The 17,748-nt window shown below is 49.3% G+C and overlaps 1 protein-coding gene across 7 annotated transcripts in view; it reads left to right on the top strand.

The window, feature by feature from the left end:
• The window catches only part of RERE (arginine-glutamic acid dipeptide repeats), a 173,832-nt gene that overhangs the window by 117,056 nt on the left and 39,028 nt on the right, over positions 1–17,748 (top strand). For all 7 annotated transcript variants that reach the window (XM_063417493.1, XM_063417492.1, XM_063417488.1 and 4 more), the window contains one exon: positions 14,817–14,897. In XM_063417493.1, coding sequence (XP_063273563.1) covers positions 14,817–14,897 — 81 coding nt within the window. The remainder of the gene's footprint in view (positions 1–14,816; positions 14,898–17,748) is intronic.

Here is a 17,748-nt window from a genome sequence, read left to right as displayed (position 1 = left end):
TGGAAATCCTTCAGAAGTGCTGTGGGAGGGGAGTTTGGAGCCATGGGATGGGTCTGACACTGCCTCAGTTTCCTCTGCTTGCCCTGGTGGTGGAGCTGATCCTTTCCACAGATCCCAGAGCCAGGACCATGAACTTCAGCTGAGGTCAAACTGAGCATCCCCATCCCCTGCTGGGTTCCAGTGGGAACAGCTCCCAGGACAAACTGTCCTTGCAAAATTTCCACGTCTTGGGACAAAATCTCTGCAAATTGGCTTTTGTACCTCAGTGATGTTCAGAACAATTCTGAGCCTGCATTTGCTCCAGGCCCAGGAATGAGCTCTAATTTGGGATCAATAACCTGTCAAGGAGCTGTAATTTGTGCAGGGGACAGTGATCATCTCTGGTTTTGGTAACCTGATGGGAAGGTTTTTGTTCTGGAGTGCTTCATGTGCTGGCTCTGGCTGCTCCTCACAGTTCCACCTCATGTTTTTATCTCTTCATTCAGAATCTGCTTTTTTCTCTCTCTTTATCAAAAGTTCTGACAAAATCAATAGGGCTTGCAGGAGAGAGAAACCCGAATCAGAACTAAAGGAACCTCCAGTTTATTAGGTTTTTAATTAAACATGATGAACACATTTTAAATACCACAAAGGCCTGGGGCTGAGCTGCATCTAATCGAAACAGATTAAGTCACCCGTCCACACTTGGGTAGTTATTAATTCTGTTTATTTATGCATGCTTGCTACAGGCAGAGTCTGCTGCTGCTCTGCTGCAGTTTATTGCACAGGGATGCTCTCCTGCATGGAGCTCTGCTCCTCATTAGCATTCAGGTGTTGATTATGAGGAGCTGGTGAGGCTTAATTGAAGCACCTTTGGAACTTGGGGCCATTTCTTCCAAAGTTAGAGGAGATCTGGGTGAAGCAGAACTTGAACATTCTCTATTGGGCAATTCCTGCCTTTTCTCTCCACTTTGTTCCATCCACGTTAAATTCTCCAAAGGAATTGCCAGGTGTTCCTTGGGAAGGTTCTTTCACCGTGTGCATCTCTGTGCAGAACTGCCAGTGCCACCCCCTGACATCCCTGATAACTGCCTTTTATCTTGAAATATTCTGCCTTTTAAATATTTTACATCGCTCTTGATGTCGAGTAGTTGAGGTAAACAACCTCCATTCAAACAACCTCCTCAATTCCTGTGCAGGGGTGGTTAATCCTGGCTGGTGCTAAATCTTAATTGGCCGTGTACATCGATTTACAAGTTCATAAATTTTAAAATATCCACACCTGGCTTCAGCTTTAACTCGTTTATCATAAAACACAAGTGGAGATCCTTGTGCCAGAAAGGACAAGACAGAGCAAACTTCTTTCCTGATACGTCTGCAAGTGTTTGTAATCCAGCGTGGCAGGTCAAGGAATTACTTATGCAAAACCCACAGAATTATTTGCTTGGCTTCTCTGCCTGGAATCACCCTCAGATGCCTCGTGCCCCCTTTTTGGAGAGTGTGCTCATAAAAACACCGTTCTCATGTTCTCCTGTGAGGCCAGGGCTCTTCTGATACACTGAGAGACAGAGCTGCCTACTGGGGCAAAAACACCGTGAATTTTATTTACTGTTTATGTGGCAGCTCTAGAAAATGCAACTCAGAGCCAGATTGAAACTCTGGAATGGTCGAGTGGAAAAAAATCATAAAGGGGCACTGGAAAAGCTGAGCAGCATTGCTGGGCTGGCTCCTGGAGTGGGCTTGGAAGGTTTCATTGTCCTACCCACAAAAAATAAACACTGCAGCTTCCCAGTGGAGTGACAGTCCCACTAAATGAACATTTTCTGGAATTTAGTGATCCAGCCACGCTTGCAATAATCAGTAACAATTGAAACTTAGCTGAGCATAAAAATCCACCAAACTCAGATTGCTGTGGCCCTGTAGGACCTGTGTTGTAAGAATAAATAAGATTTTAGCTTAAGCACGTGTGGGAAGGACCTGTCTGTGTCTTATTCTAAGAACTCAGAGTGGAAAAGAACCATCAGCCCTCAGAGTCAAAAGTGACCAGTGAAGGATGAAATTATTCTGCTTGGGGGAAAAAGTTGTTATTTAAAGGTTGCATAAAATTATAGTTACTGAGTAGCTGGCAGGCTTACAAAATGCTGAGGTGCAGTACAGCTGGAAAATACAAGGTTTATTACAGCTCAAAAAGGGGAATTTGGTTTAAACACAGGTTCCTAGATGAAAGATAACAATCTTTTGTTTGTGATTAACTTGCATCAGTCTTTGATCCGAGCCCTTGTTGAAAGGGATCAATACTGCACATACAGCACCGAGTTTATTGTCAAGTCCTTTTGGAAATAAGGCAGTGAATTAAAAATCAATTATACGTGCAGAAAAGTTTGTGTAGGGCAATCAATTCTGTCCTTTTAGTTTGCCAAAAGATTCCATTGTTTAACCAGCTGTGAAAAGGAATGAATTTTAAAAGCCTCCAGCAAATGAGGGAGCCCAAAGGGGCGGGGGGAGAGATTAAAAAAAATTATTTCAGCATTTCGTGTTCAGCACAGGCTCTTGAGGGATAAATCCATAAATCCTGTCAGTGACCTTGGCTGCAGAGTGGGTGATTTCACTGCTTTCCCTGATGCTGATCTTTGCCCAGCTGCCACAGAAGTTGCTGTTTCCTTACCAATATCATTTTGGGGTTCTTGAACTGCCGTGTGCTTCTCTATCCTCATTTCTCTGCCTTCTTGTGGAATATTTTTATCTATTAAGCACTGACTGTGCTGCTGATCCCAAAAACACCAGCCCAGCTCCTTGCCCTGGGGTGAGCCACGGCTCAGGAGCTGTTTCTGTGTGGGACAGAGGAGAAGCTGCAGCTGCAGCTCCAGCACACACCAGAGCATCCCCAGTGCCTGCAGGAGCTGCTGGTTTGTTTTGCAGAGCAGGGGCTGCGCTCCCCACACCCCTGAGCTCCCTGGTGCCACCGGGAGGGATCTGCAGCTTGGAAGATGAATAAACACGGCACAGGTTAATTGCCAGAACCGCGTTTTTCATCTCAGTTTCAAGGGCATCAGAAAAACGGAGTCGGCTGGCACTGGCTGTTGCTCTCCATCATCCCTGGGTGTGCATTTCCAGCTGGGAATGGGTGCTGGGTGAGGGATTGCCCTGGTCCTGCCAGAGGGCAGAGGGGAGGTTTTACCCATGGGGAGGGCCCGGGGAGCTGCAGGGCGAGCTCGGTGTCCGTGGGTCTGTCCCAGCCCGAGGGTCTGTCCCAGCCCGAGGGTCTGTCCCAGTCTGTGGGTCTGTCCCAGCCCGTGGGTCTGTCCCAGCCTGTGGGTCTGTCCCAGCCTGTGGGTCTGTCCCAGCCCGAGGGTCTGTCCCAGCCCGTGGGTCTGTCCCAGCCTGTGGGTCTGTCCCAGCCCGAGGGTCTGTCCCAGTCCGTGGGTCTGTCCCAGCCGTGGGTCTGTCCCAGCCCGAGGGTCTGTCCCAGCCCGAGGGTCTGTCCCAGCCCGAGGGCAGAGCCTGTGCCCTGTGCTGGGCACAGAGCAGCCCCAGGGCCCTGCCTGCACCCTCTGGCAGCTCCTGCCTGCACCACCCTGACCTTTTATCCAGATTTTATGTGCTCAGGGATCCGGAATCTGGGTTAAATATAACCCCTGCTGTATCCTGTTCTGCTCCAAAAGGAAACTGAGTCATGGCATTCTGGAGAGCAGCTGGGAGTGCAGGGATCATCACAACTGGGGATTTTCTGAGCTTGATGCCTTTGGCATGGCAAGAGACCCAGGGAGGGATTGTGACTCACCTCTGGTGGTTGTGGTGAAGGTGCAATTGGAATACAGTAATAAATAATGAGGTGCTTTGATATTTTCTGTTTTCAGTGTATGATAGGAATCTGCAGCTTCTTTCCAAGTGATTTTGGCTTAGTCCAAGCTGATATGGGTAAAAGTGTCTCCTTTTCCAGTGCTTATGTTGGAATTACACTTTATGAAACTCACAGAGCCCGGGAATGGATTACTTGACATGGCAAATGTCTGTTTTATTTTGGAGGAGTTGTTTGCTGTCTAAATGGCAATTTGCTGTTCCTAACAAGATTGCTTTACAAACACAAAAACCCCAACCCCTAAAACAAAGCGAGTGCAGACAGATGACAGCATTGTCTGCAACTTGACAAGATGATATTTGATTTTTGAATTTTTTTCCCTGGTAGTTTGGGTCTCTGTCTGAGCCTTGACTTTGATTCTTTGTTTGAACACTGAGGCTGACAGCCCCAAACCCCCAAACTTCCACTGGATTCTCTGTGCTCTGCCCAACAGCTTAGCTGGGAATTATTTAGTCTGGCCCAGTGGCCATTGCAGCAGCAGATGACAAAATGCTCTTCAAATGGGTGTAGTGACATAATTCCTATTGAAGAAATGTTGATTACTGTCACAATGTGGATGCTCTGTGTGCTTTAGTGCTCAGGGCTTATCTTTCTTGCACAACATAAGCAGTATGAATGCCAAAATACACCTCATTTGCAAGTGCTGTTTGCATGATAAATTTTATTTTTCTAATCTCCCCTATCAACAGAACCAATTTTTTTTTTAATCTTTCTGATGACATAAAAATGCATTTTAATGAAGCAAATTATCAAGCTTTGTCTCTTCTGTGTACGAGCGGGGCGGCCACATTCAATTAGGCTGAAAAATGATCATTTGTTCCATTACAGGCTGTAACAGAGCGAGTGCAGAGCCACGATCCATCACCAGTTGCTCAGCTTTATGTTACTTAAATCACTTGCCATCCTGTCAGGGGCTCGGAATCCTCCACGGGAGCCATTATTTAATTTAAGTTTGTAAAGGTGTCACTTGTTTGATAATAGGCTGCTTCTGTGGTAGATGAATAGGGACTAAATATTCATCATTTTCTGCATCCATGCCCGATCCCTGATGAGCTGTGAGGAAGGCAGTGCCAGTAGAGCTGCTGCTGGTGCCACGGGGGACAGGGGACAGCAGAAAGAGCTTGATCAGGGCAGCTCCACACCCTGCAGTGGGGAAGGGCACTGGAAGGGTACTGGAAGGGCACTGGAAGGGCACTGGAAGGGAGTGAGCAGGGTCTGAGGTGCAGGGAGGGGACCCTGGGCTGTTCTGGGCAGGGCTGGGAGCTGGGCCCGTGCTCCTGTGGGTCCCTGCCAGCTCGGGAGTTCCATCAGTTCTGCTGGAGGGGCTTGGTTTGGGAGCCAGGCTGCCCCCAGAGCCAGCAGGAGGGGTTTGTGTGATCTGCCAGCAAACCCAGATTTGGGGGGTGGAAATGCCCCCCTGGAAAGGAGCCGGGTCCATCCCTGTGGGCTCCATCCTCGGGGCCGTGCCTGGCGCAGCCCCTGCGGTGCCCATGCCCAGCTCCCCTCTGTACCTGGGCACTGCCCTCTGCCCGCTGGGCTCTGCCCGGGGGCTGCACTCAGGAGCTGCTGCTCCCTGCCCAGGGCTGGTTTTGTACTTTGTGCCTCTGGCTGTGGCTGTTTTGTGGCAAAGGCTTTGTGGCTGTGCTTTTACGGCCTCTCGGTGCCTCCCCTGCTCTCCCCATGCTGCTCCACCGTGGGTTTCCCCATCCTTTTGTTCTCCCCTGCTCCCCCCAGCCCTCCCAGGGCATCCCTCAGATTTATATGGGCTTTTAGGCTGCGTGGGGAGATTGATCAGCCAGGCCTTATGCATTTAGAGGAGCTGATAAATGACACGGCAGCACATTCCCCTCCACTGCCCTGGAATAACTTCAGCGCTCAAATCAAACATCCCATTTGCCACAAATTGGGGAAGGCAAAGAGGGCACCTCTGCTTTATTAGGGTGCATATTTCATTTATCTGTTATGGCAGGTATTGTCCAGTTCTACGTGTCTGGGGAGGTAATTCCACAGTCCCAGCACCACCTCCCCCCGCCCTCCTCCCCTAATATTCACCTTCAAGGTTTCCTTTCCAGAGTTCACCTTTGTTACAGCTGCTTTTCTGGTCCTTCATTTTCAATTCTTTAATAATTTCCTCTCATTTGTGGTCCCTTTTTCACCACTGGCCCCATTTTCCCCCTCACTGAGGATGTGTCCCTCAGCCTGGAATTTGATTTTGTCATCAGCAGTATTTCAGCCATGCTCAGGTGTGTCTTCACTCCACTGCAGCCAGTGGCAGACCTACGCTGAGAGGAATTTAGGGAGTTTCCAGAGCTTGCCTGGTGTCGTTTTGGCCAGGGTCAAAAGCTGGAATTTGTATCTGAGTGCCTGAATTCCTCCCTGGGCATGGCTGCAGTCACAGCCCTCTGTTAATGATTTACCTGGGAAGGCACCTACAGAAATACCTGGCTCTCCAGAGGGATCGTTGCCATTTTGTCTCATTATTCTTGGGTTTGTTCATTGCTCCAAAGTCTGGGGGCCCTTGAAGTGCTTTTATTTGTTTCCTTCTGCCATTTGCATAAAAATCCCTGTTTGATGGCAGAAACTGTCTCCAGAATAATTGACAATAATGGTTGAAATCCCAACGGAGCAACATTTCTGTAGTAGGGAACTTCCACTGGAAATGCTGTGTTTGAGCCTTGAAGGGTCACACGAGATATTTCAGGTAGTCCTTGAAAAGGAGCATGTCCAGCTCGTTCTTTTTACTTCTTGCTCTTTGGTTTTGATGTACAAGAAAGCTTTTTGTATATTAGCATTTTAACAGCAGTTTAAAATAACAGCCAGAAATGAATCTCTTTGTGTACAGAAAAGGCAATCTGAAGTATAATCAAAAGCTTTCTGTTGTCTCTTGTCAGCAGCACATTGTTTTGCTTTTCTGGGCCACAAATGTGCCAGACCTTTGTTCTGCTTAACTCTTAAAAGTCACCTTTAAAAAATCATTTATGTAGAAAACACACTCAAATCATTTCAGCTTTGTTTGCGACAGTGAGAAACTGCCGATTGCAGGAGACAGAGGATGCTGGATAAACAGAAAGCTCTTTATTGCCAGCGAGGGCAGGCCCAGGACTTGCTGCTCCCTTTGGAGGATCCTCCTGCCCTCAGCCCTGTGTGCAGTGCACTGGTTTGGATGGGGAATTCCTCTTCCCACTCTCCTTTTAGCAGAGAAGGGAATTGCACACGGAGCAGCCTCCACACGGGAGGGTTCATCTCTGCCTCCCCTCTGAAATGGGGGACCTTTAGTGCCGTGACCACGGCTGGAAATGCCGGGAATGGTCCAGGAGCCCAGAGGCTGTCCATGCAAACCCTTCCAGAGGGTTTCCTTTCCTTTTCCTTTCCTCCTGCTGCTGCTGCTGCTTTAATGCCCAGGCAGGGTTTGATCCGAGCTCAGCTGCTCTGTGGGCAGGGCTCGGGTCGGGTTTCTGATTTTATCTCCTTTAGGGGATCACATTTCTGCTGCCACACTCTGTGGGATCTGTGGGATCACTGTGGGATCTGTGGGATCACTGTGGGATCTGGGGGATCACTGTGGGATCTGTGGGACCACTGTGGGATCTGGGGGATCACTGTGGGATCACTGGGTGATCCATGGGATTGCTGCCTCCCCACAGCTCAGCAGCAGTCAGGAATGGAGCAGGGAGCGTGTGTTCCTCACCAAAGCCTGTGGAGTTGGATTTTAGCTGTGCCTGAGCAGGGCCCAGGCTGTTGGTGCAGCCCCTTGGCCGTCTGTCAGCAGCTCGCAGACATCCGTCTGTCTGTCCGTGCATCCCTCCTGCATCCCTTCCTGCATCCCTCCTGCATCCTTCCTGCATCCCTTCCTGCATCCCTTCCTGCATCCCTCCTGCATCCCTCCTGCATCCCTCCTGCATCCTTCCTGCATCCTTCCTGCATCCCTTCCTGCATCCCTCCTGCATCCCTTCCTGCATCCCTCCTGCATCCCTTCCTGCATCCCTCCTGCATCCATTCCTGCATCCATTCCTGCATCCCTTCCTGCATCCTTCCTGCATCCCTCCTGCATCCCTCCTGCATCCCTCCTGCATCCCTCCTGCATCCCTCCTGCATCCCTCCTGCATCCTTTCCTGCACAGGTTGCCTGGCAACCCTGGCCAGAGCATCCCGGAGCTCCCGGAGCAGGTCGGGGCTGATTTATCAGCGGGGCCGGGCAGGGCCCGCCTGGGACTGAGGCTGGGAGCATTTGATCCTGGATGTGCAGTGACAGCCCCCAGAGCCGATAATCAGGGTGCAATTAGAGCAAGCAGAAAGGCTCCTCCTTCAGACACAATTGATTTTTTACATTATTATTGTTTTTTATTTTTCTGCTCTTTCGTTTTTCCCGTCGGGGCTCCCCCACAGACACAGGTGCAGTGCAGAATGGGAATCAAAGCTTTGCCTGGCTGAACCTGTAATCTTTCCTTTTATAAAAATAGCTCTGGTAAAAATCCTGATGGGAAAATACAGCTGGGGTCAGCACAAAAGGTTAGCAGCACCCTGACAGCTCGAGGCCCGGGGTGGAGGAAGAGCTGAATTCTCCTGCAGCCCTGGAAATGTCTGAGAGCTGTTGTGTCACCTTCAATATCGTGTTGCCTTTCATGCAGACTCTTGCATTGATCCCTGGCATTAAGCAGAGCAGGGGAAGAGGAGTTTGTAGAGTGGCATTTGGGTAGTGGTGCGTGGTCACAAGGAGAGCTCTCACATCACCTTCAGTAAAGGGAATGGGAGGAAGCTGGGGCAGCCCTTGGGCTGAGCACCCCAGTTCAGCTCCTTCTGCTGGCTGGAGCCCTTTCCCAGCCCGGCTGTGAGGAGGGATGGGCAATCCGTGCAAGGCATGTGGACAAGGGCATTTGTGTGTGTCTGAGGAGGCAAAGAGGAGAAAAGGGATGATGAATCCACTCTGACCTCCTGAATGGCAATATAAATACTTTATTGAGAATTCTAAATAAATGTGTTTGTAACCAGTAATCCTGCTCTGCATGCAATCTCATTTAGCCAACTGGGTATGCAAATGTGCTATTAATGTGTTTGCATCCAGTATAAATACACAAATCTAATCTGTTTATATATGTCATTTACACACAGCTGTGCTCACGCTCACTTAATACCAATATTTCCAGCCAGCCAGAGGTACCATGGGAGCTCCATTGTTCCCAACAAAAGCAGCTCCATGGAAGGGGGGCCATTATCATCCCGGATCTTGGCATTCCCCGGGGGAGGCTGGTAATGACTCTGTGCCTGCTGCGGGATCAGAGCTGAGCTGGAGCTGCCTCCCCCAAAGCTTCGGGTTCAATCCCCCGGCCCGGGGCAGGCTCTCCCTTCCCAGGGTGATTTTTCAGGAAGACAAAGCGATGCAGTTGGGAGGGAGAGGGCAAATTGCTGGGCACCTTGGAGGCTCCCAGCTGATCTGTCCCTTGTCAGTTTGTTTAGAGGGGACACTTGATCTCACAGATGGCCTGGGGAGCCAAGGTTTGTGTCACGTGTGGGTGACCAGGGCTGCCCTCTGCCCAGGGGCTTCCAATTTCCAGTGCCAACATCCATGCCTTGTGACACAGAGTGCTATCTAATGAATACCACCAAAATATTTTGGTTTTCCGTGTCTTTGAGTGAGAGAACTGGGTGGGAGCATGATTTTATTTTCAAGAATCTCTAAATGTGCTGCACACTGAGCAGAAGCTTTGCAGCTTGTGAAGATCAAGAAGTAAAGATGCTTTCATGTATTTAGTGTTTATCTGCTATTAACTATAAAACCCCATAAATTTTCCTACCATATTTATTACAAAACTTTAATGTGCATATTAAGTATGGAAGGTGGTGACAACTTCCACTGGCATCTGCCTAGAAAATCTTGGGCCTTTCCAGACATGCACTAAATCTCTTGCTTTCACAATAGCAAAATCTCCCATTTTGTTTGCTTAGAATTAAGGAAAAGCTTGAGAGAAGAACTTGCTCTTCTCGGACATAGGCTAAAGAGGTGATTTGATTTTATTTTTTATGAGAAAGATTGAGAAATAAAATCCTTATTTCCTGGATTGAGAAAGATCAGAGGAGGCCCTGTGTGTTTGTGAATGTTTTGCATTACACAATGCTCTTCACTCATTAACCAGGTGGAAATTACAGGGAGGGAATGGAACAGCACATGGAATTTCTTAGAGAAAATACATGAGATCTAAACTGGATTGCAGCACATGTGTCAGAGGAGACACATTGGCAGCAGTGATGAGTTTGCAGGTTCATCAGAGCTGTGCTGCCTTTCTGAAGGTTGCACTTGGAGGTCTCCAGCTGGGGATTGGTTGAACAGGTTGTTTTTGGTGGTTGTTTCTGGTGGTTGTTTTGGGGGGTTGTTTTTGGTGGTTGTTTCTGGTGGTTGTTTTTAGGGGTTGTTTTTGGTGGTTGTTTTTAGGGGTTGTTTTGGTGGTTGTTTTTGGGGGTTGTTTTTGGTGGTTGTTTTTGGGGGTTGTTTTTGGTGGTTGTTTTTAGGGGTTGTTTTGGTGGCTGTTTTTGGGGGTTGTTTTTGGTGGCTGTTTTTGGTGGTTGTTTTTGGTGGTTGTTTTTGGTGGTTGTTTTTGGTGGTTGTTTTGGGGGGTTGTTTTTGGGGGTTGTTTTTGGTGGCTGTTTTTGGTGGCTGTTTTTGGGGGTTGTTTTTGGTGGCTGTTTTTGGTGGCTGTTTTTGGTGGCTGTTTTTGGGGGTTGTTTTTGGGGGTTGTTTTTGGTGGTTGTTTTTGGGGGTTGTTTTTGGTGGCTGTTTTTGGGGGTTGTTTTGGGGGGTTGTTTTTGGTGGTTGTTTTTGGTGGTTGTTTCTGGTGGTTGTTTTTGGTGGTTGTTTTTGGTGGCTGTTTTTGGTGGTTGTTTCTGGGGGTTGTTTTTGGTGGCTGTTTTTGGTGGTAGTTTCTGGTGGTTGTTTTTGGTGGCTGTTTTTGGAGGTTGTTTTTGGTGGATGTTTCTGGTGGTTGTTCCTGGTGGTTGTTTTTAGGGGTTGTTTTTGGCGGTTGTTTTTGGGGGTTGTTTTTGGTGGTTGTTTCTGGTGGCTGTTTTTGGTGGTTGTTTTTAGGGGTTGTTTTTGGTGGCTGTTTTTGGCGGTTGTTTTTGGGGGTTGTTTTTGGTGGCTGTTTTTGGTGGTTGTTTTGGTGGCTGTTTTTGCAGGGGGTGTTCTGGGTGCTCTCAGCACCAGGTTTATTTGGGGTTTCTGAGGCAGAGAAGCCCAGGGGTGCAGGTTTGCAGCAGCTCCTGCTGCCAGGCTGTAATCTGGGATAATGGAAACCCTGACGCACGAGCTGGGCACGGGCACTGCCAGCCCCGTTACAAACGTGCCAGCTGAGCTCTGTCAGGCACGGCAGAATGGCTCTGTGTATCTTGTCAGGAGATTTGTTCCTCGGGATAAAATATGGGACCTGCAAGTAACACCCAGGCAAACATTACCGTGCTTGTTCCCTGTTCTCCCCGGGTTATTTATAGCTCCCTGTGTACACGCAGGATGCTGCAGCATCTAATGCATTTCATCAAATTATCAAATGGCATTAGGAGGCCTCGTGCTGGGGCTGGGCAATAGCCATGGAAACCACTCCATAAAACAGAGCCGTGTCTGTCAGCACCGGCCGCCCCACCAGCCGTGGGATTTCCTAAAGCTGCTCATTACCCACAGCACTCTTTTAATTGTGGCACAGTTTGTCTTCAGTGAGCAGCACAAACAATTACGCTGACAGAATCCTGTCATAAGCAATCTTTTAAAGCTAAACAGAAGTGGTAAAATTGAAATGTTTGTCCTAAAAATCCAAATTACGTACTTGTAAAAATGAAACCGTTGTGCTCCAGAGCCACTTCCACTTCTTGCCCAGGCTCACCCCCAGGTCTGAGCCTCGTTGCTCCCCCGGCCCTGTGTTTGAGGCTATTTTAGCTTGGCAGCTGTCGCTCTCGGATGCCTCCTGTGAGCAGTGCAGCATCTCCTGCAGCACGGACGTGGAATTTGGTGCATGTCATCTGTGCAGGGAGAGCAAATTCAATCAGTGCCAGGCAGTCTGCTTTGTGAGACACCGGGGAGCAACAGGTCGCCTCTGATTTGGTGTGCAACTACTTTGTTCTGTTATATTTAAAGCCATTTTGAGGCCTCTGTTGGGCTTGGCTTGGAGAAAAGGAGTAGCTGTTCTTGCTGCAGGGCATGATGCCTGAATTAATGGAAGACTAGAATAGGAAGAGAAATCTGAAAGTGGTTTTAAAAAAAGTATTGTTGAGCTTTAGAATTTCTGTCTGAGTTTCTCGAATTATTTTTTTGTGTGCTTTGTTGTTATTTGTATATCAAGAAGTCTCTCTTGCCTTTGAAGAGGCACAAAGCTCCTTTAGAGCTGAGTACCTCACAGTGCCTCAGAGGCCCAGGGACAGTTCTGTACATCAGTAAAGGTGACAGCAGGATTGACTTCATTGCTACTCAGAAATTTGGAACAGCATTCCAAGGTCCCTCTAATTCTGTTACCCAGGTGGGCTCTGTGCTAGGCTTGCGTTTCCAGCAGGGACTTCCAACATCCCATGGGGTCAAAGGCAAACAGTTTGTCACAGGTTTTATTAATAGGGTTGAACCACAGCACAAACCAAATGTAACATAGTTTGGTTAAAAGTAATCTTAAAAAAGAAATCAAATGGTTCCCTAAGAATTCAAGTGCACCATAGTAAGTCTTGGGCAAAGTAAGGAATAGGAATTGGATGTTCTCATTTTATACCATGGACCAGATCGAGCTCTCCTGTTTTCCTGAGCTGTTCCAGCTGTGGTTTCTCCTTATTCCCTACAGCTTTTTTGGTCACCTTTTGCTGTGTGTGCTGTGAGGTGATGCTGCAGAGGCACCGTCCCTCAGAGGCAGCGATGGCAGAGCAGGGGCTGAGCGCATCCTGCAGTTCCCTCTGCAGTGCCTGCCTTCGATGTTCCTCCGTGTAGCTGGTTTCCATCCTGTGTGAATTCCTGCAGAGGGGAATTGCTCTGCTCTCTGGGATGTTGGGAGTGGTGTTGGGGTGTGTTTGTCATTGCTGCTGCCACCTTCTCTTGCCCAGAGCACCAGCCAGGGGTTTGTGGTGCCAGGGGAGTGATCCACCCACCCCAGCAGAATGAGAATTCCTTGGCAAAATTCACCTGGTAAAAATGAGTGTATGAGTGCATTGGGGACCAGCTGTACTCCGTGGGCACTCAGTATCCTGCTCTGCACTTGGGTGACTCCTGCCTGTGGCTGGGGTCTGGTACCTTGCTCTCAGTAAAGTTTTCTGTGTTTGGGAGCTCAGACACCCCTCAAACCCCTAAATCCCGGGTGCTGCGTTGGCTGGTTTGGAAGGAGCAGGTGGGTATGAGTGAATCACACACTGGAAGGGACTGTAATCTCCCAGCCTTTACAGCCGGTGGTTAATTCTCTGGTTAATTCTCTGGTTAATTCTCGTCTCCGTGCCCCCGGGCACGTTCTTGGCGAACTCTGCAGTCTTGCTGGTTTTGAGGGTCAGGGTTAGGCGAGGATAGATCCCTGTGGGAGCAGAGCTGCAGGGTGCTGAGCAGGAGAGGCTCTTCCCTGGCGTGCAGGGTTGTGTGGGAGCTGCTGAGCTCCGTTTGAGCAGCAAATTCACCTTTTGGGAGTCCTCGTGCCCTTCCCAACGTGGAGTCCTCTGGGCGCTGCCCACCTCCTTCCAGCAGATGTTTGGTAAATGCGATCCAAAATACGTGAAGCCAACTTGAGGCTCGTTTCTCTTTAGGGAATTATAAAATCTCACGTCTGTCCTTTCCCTGGAATAGCAGGGCCCACATACTCAGCATCCATTATCTTTGCAGACAGAATTTGTTATTTACTCGTTGTTCATACCTGTGCACAGTGTTTATAGGAAAGGAAAAGGCCTTTTTTTTTTTTCTTATTTCTTTTTAGGGAATTAGGAATTTTCATTTCCCTCCTTTCCCTGGAATAGTAGGGCCCACATACCCAACATCCCCAATCGCTTTTGCAGGCAGAAATTTGTTATTTGCTCGTTGTTTATACCTGTGTACGGGTGTTGATAGGAAAGGAAAAACCTTTTTTTTTTTTAATTTTGGTGTTCATAGGAAAGGAAGAAATCCTTGTCTAGAACATCCCTTCCGGCGAGAGGCACTTTGTTAGCCTTAAAGCTGCCGGTCTGCTCCGCGGTGGGGATGTGCGGGGGACCGTGAGGGGCCGCGGGCAGCGGCCGAGGGGCTGAGGGTGCCCGGGAGAGGACGGGGCCGGGCAGGAGCGAGGACGGAGAGGCCGAGCGGGAGCGGGGAGGGAGCGGTGCCGGCGGCCGGGGCTTGGAGCTGCTGAGGGCAGCGCCGGGGCCGGGCGGCGGCGGGGCCGGGGCCGCCGGGGGCGGTGTCGGGGCCGAGCCCGGCGGGCGGAGGAGGCGGCGGCGGTGCCGGGCCCGGGCCCGCGGCTGAGGGGGGCCGGCGATCCAGGCCGCCTTTTGCGGCGCGCCCCGCGGAGCCGCCCGCCCAGCCCCGCCGCCATCACACGCTGGGCGCCGCCGCCTCCGCCCGGGCCCTGCGCGGCTGCTCCGGGGCTCGGCTGCGCTCGGCCCCGCTCCCGCCCGGCCCCGGCCCCGGCCCCGGCCCGGCGAGCCCCGCCGAGGAACGCGGGGGCTGCGGGCTTTAACCCCTGCGGCACCTGCCCGGCCCCGGGCCCGGCACTGCCCGGCCCCGAACGGCCCCGGCGGCGGCACCGAGTTCGGCGGAGCCGCGGACGCTGCGAGTTGGACGTGGAAGGGGACGCGGCTGGGATTTTTTCGGTGTTTCCCGAGCCCGTTCCCCGCTCGCAGCCGCGTAGGTGCGTTCGCTTCCCCGGCAGGGCTCGGGCTGCCGGCGCCGCTCGGCTCCGCTGCCGATTCACGGCAGCCGTTCGGGGGATTTTTTTTTTAATCTTTTTTTTTTCTTTCACGTTTTCTTTTTGCTACTGCTGACACGCTGTTTTTGTTATCTTCTATCACAGAAACGGTTTATTAAGGGGTTGAGGCAGTACGGCAAGAACTTCTTCAGAATCCGAAAGGAGTTGCTTCCCAATAAGGAGACCGTGAGTACATTTGGACTTTATGTAATTCGCTTTTCCTCTCGCTGCTTCGCTGTTTGATCTTGCGAAACTCGTCCCTTTTTACCCCGAATTCTCCTCAGATAAACGGAAGAGAAATCCAGAGCCAGCCGAGGCAGCTGCTGATTTTTAGTGCAGTTTTTAGGTCTTGGGGTATGAAAGATGTTACATAAAATAATCGTCATGGCTGGACGGAGCCACTGAGCCTGGGTGAAGTGTATTTATGGAGACCGAATCTAATTTTAAATCCTGACATTATGACGGGATAATACATTTTGTGTCACCCGCTCGGGCTCGAGTGGCATCGGGTAATTAAAGAAAACCTAAACCAAAACAGCGTCTGAAGGATCGGGCAGCCCGAGCCTGCGACCCGCACGGAGCCGGGCTGGGCTTAACTCTTCCCCTTCCCCGGACTCGTGTTCGGGGATGGAGCCGGGATCTCCGAGCTGCTCGGGCTGTGTCACCCTGTCACCCCCCGAGATCCCGGCAGGGACCCTGCGGGACTCCTGCACAGGGGACAGCCCTGGGACGCCTTGGGAGCCCGGTCACTTCTCCATTTGTCCGAAAAGAGCCTCGGTCTGTGTCCTGCAGTGTCCTTTAACTGCGGGGAGGCTTTGGGAAAGTGCTTTCCTTTTCGTTCTGGGTTTAGAAAGGGAGATAGCACCGTGAAAATGCAATTGGACTGTATTCTAGCAGTATGTTAGTGATGTGGAAAACACTGATTTAAAGCATCACGGAGTGTTTAGACTTTGTAGGTGTGGAGTCTGGATGTGCTCTGGGGAAGAGCATTGCTGTAATAATATTTAAAACCTCTCAGTTTCTGTGGGATGATTCCATTCTCCTGCGGGAGGCTCGTGTGAGACAGTGCTGTGATAACACAAATCCTTGGGTGGTAAATAGTAACAGTGTGTGAGTTAAAAAGGAAGGGGAGGATGAGACAATTCCAAGTTCGCTCATTCTGGTGAGGAAGGAAACTCAAATTACTGCTCGAGTGTTGGTGGGCTGGAGGATTCTGTGGATTTTGAGGCGTGGAGGCCCAGTGCTGGAAAGGTGACAGCTGGGAAGGAATGCTGGAATAGTACAGATCTTATCGGTGTCTGACAAACCTAGCACATATCATGCCTTTCCTCTGTTCTCCAGAATACCTCCCAGAATGGATCTAGAGCAAATCAGTGTTTCCTTTTAGAAATGGATTCTGCTGATGGCAGAGTTGCTGAGGGGCAAAAGTCCTCTTCTAAGTGTGAATTACAGCAGCTCTGAAGTATATTGTGTTTTTAGGACTGAAATTTGCATTTTAAGTATGAAATGGGGAGGGGGGGTGTTGTGATGGAGAAAAACATTTTGTAGTGGGAAGGGAAAAAAACCTGAAAAATGGAGAGGTAGGGGCAGGTGCCTGCCCCTGCCTGTGCTACTTTTCTTACCTTGGAGCTTGGCTGTGGGGCTTAGGGCTTTGGTCAAAGTTTTGTAAGTGGTGTTAAACCTCGCACAAGGTCTCTTTTTTCAAGTGTTATATTTCGGTTTCATTAGGTCTAACTTTTTGCTACAGAGAAGACTAAATATTAAGTCTGAGCTGTGGGAAGTATCACGTTGATGGGTTTGGGCTCAGGGTGTTTTTTTGGCCCCTGTGGTAACTGATCTACAAATAACCTTTGACCTACAACGGGTTGTTTATAATCTCCGCTTCCTATTTTTGCCCACAGGCCTCACTTCTGCTTTCTTTAATTCCCAGTCTTTCTCAGCCCAAATTTACAGCCATTTTGCTATAGGAAGACATTGCAGGATAAAGGCTGCAGTAAATATTTGGCTGTCCACTCTTGCTTGTGTTCCTTAAAGTGGAATAATGAGTAATGTAAATGACAAGGCTGTGGGATTAATTTGTCTGCATTTTTTCCATCACCAGAATAATCTCAGCTCGTTTGCCTGCCTTTCTGTTGCAGTTTGAAGTAACCTGTAGCAATTCCAGAAACACCAGAAAAAGGCTTTATTCTCCTGTTCAGCCTCCCCATTAACATCAGTGAGACTCTGAAAAGTTGTTAATGGATACTAAAGCAACTTCCAGCTACTTAAAGATGTGTCAGGGGCACTCTTGGAGTGATTTGCCCTAATGGCTCTTGGACATCTGATTTATTGAGAGTTTTCCCTCCTGGTCACTGAAGGCTGTGGGGAGGGGACCCAAGGAGTTTTGCCCTCTGCAAACCCCACTAAAAGTTACATCTCCTTATTATCATGTTTTTTTGTAAAACGTGTCTTTTCCTAGACCCTTCACTGGGGGAAAATTCTCCCTAATGTCACCCTAAACCTTGTGGCTGGAACATGGAAACAGTGGAAGAAAAGGACTGCAACAGAAATTCAGAATTCTTGTAGAGACCAGGCCTATTTTATATTAAATCAAGCTGAGGCTGCTGTGCAGAAAGTCAGGATATAGAGGTGAACATGACTTTGTATTTCTTTTCTACTTTGGGAAGGTGTAAAGTGGCCGTGGTGAGAGATGAGAATTAGGCCATCCTGTACTGAGCTTTCACAAGTGTGTTAAAGAATGTCCTATTTGAGTTGTGCCTTGGCTTTTTCTCCTCTCCATAGTTACCAATATCTTTTGAGAAAACCCTGTATTCATCAATGTATGTTTTAACTAGTTTAACTTAGTTTTTCGGCAGTTTTTAAATTATCTCGTCTAAATGAGTAGTCCTCAAGAAAAAAGCTTTATGAAAGAGAATGTTTATTCCATATCAAAGGTGTGTTTGGGTCTTCACTCCGCTGGTTTCTTTCGCATTTCCAGTTTATTTCCATGTTTATGTCCAGGAGGGGTTCCCAGTGGAGTAAATAACTGCAGTGGATC

The sequence above is a fragment of the Prinia subflava genome, chromosome 21 (assembly GCF_021018805.1).
Source record: "Prinia subflava isolate CZ2003 ecotype Zambia chromosome 21, Cam_Psub_1.2, whole genome shotgun sequence".
NCBI lineage: Eukaryota > Metazoa > Chordata > Aves > Passeriformes > Cisticolidae > Prinia > Prinia subflava.
The sequence above is the reverse complement of the archived record's forward strand: the minus strand, read 5'-3'. Positions and strand labels throughout refer to the sequence as shown.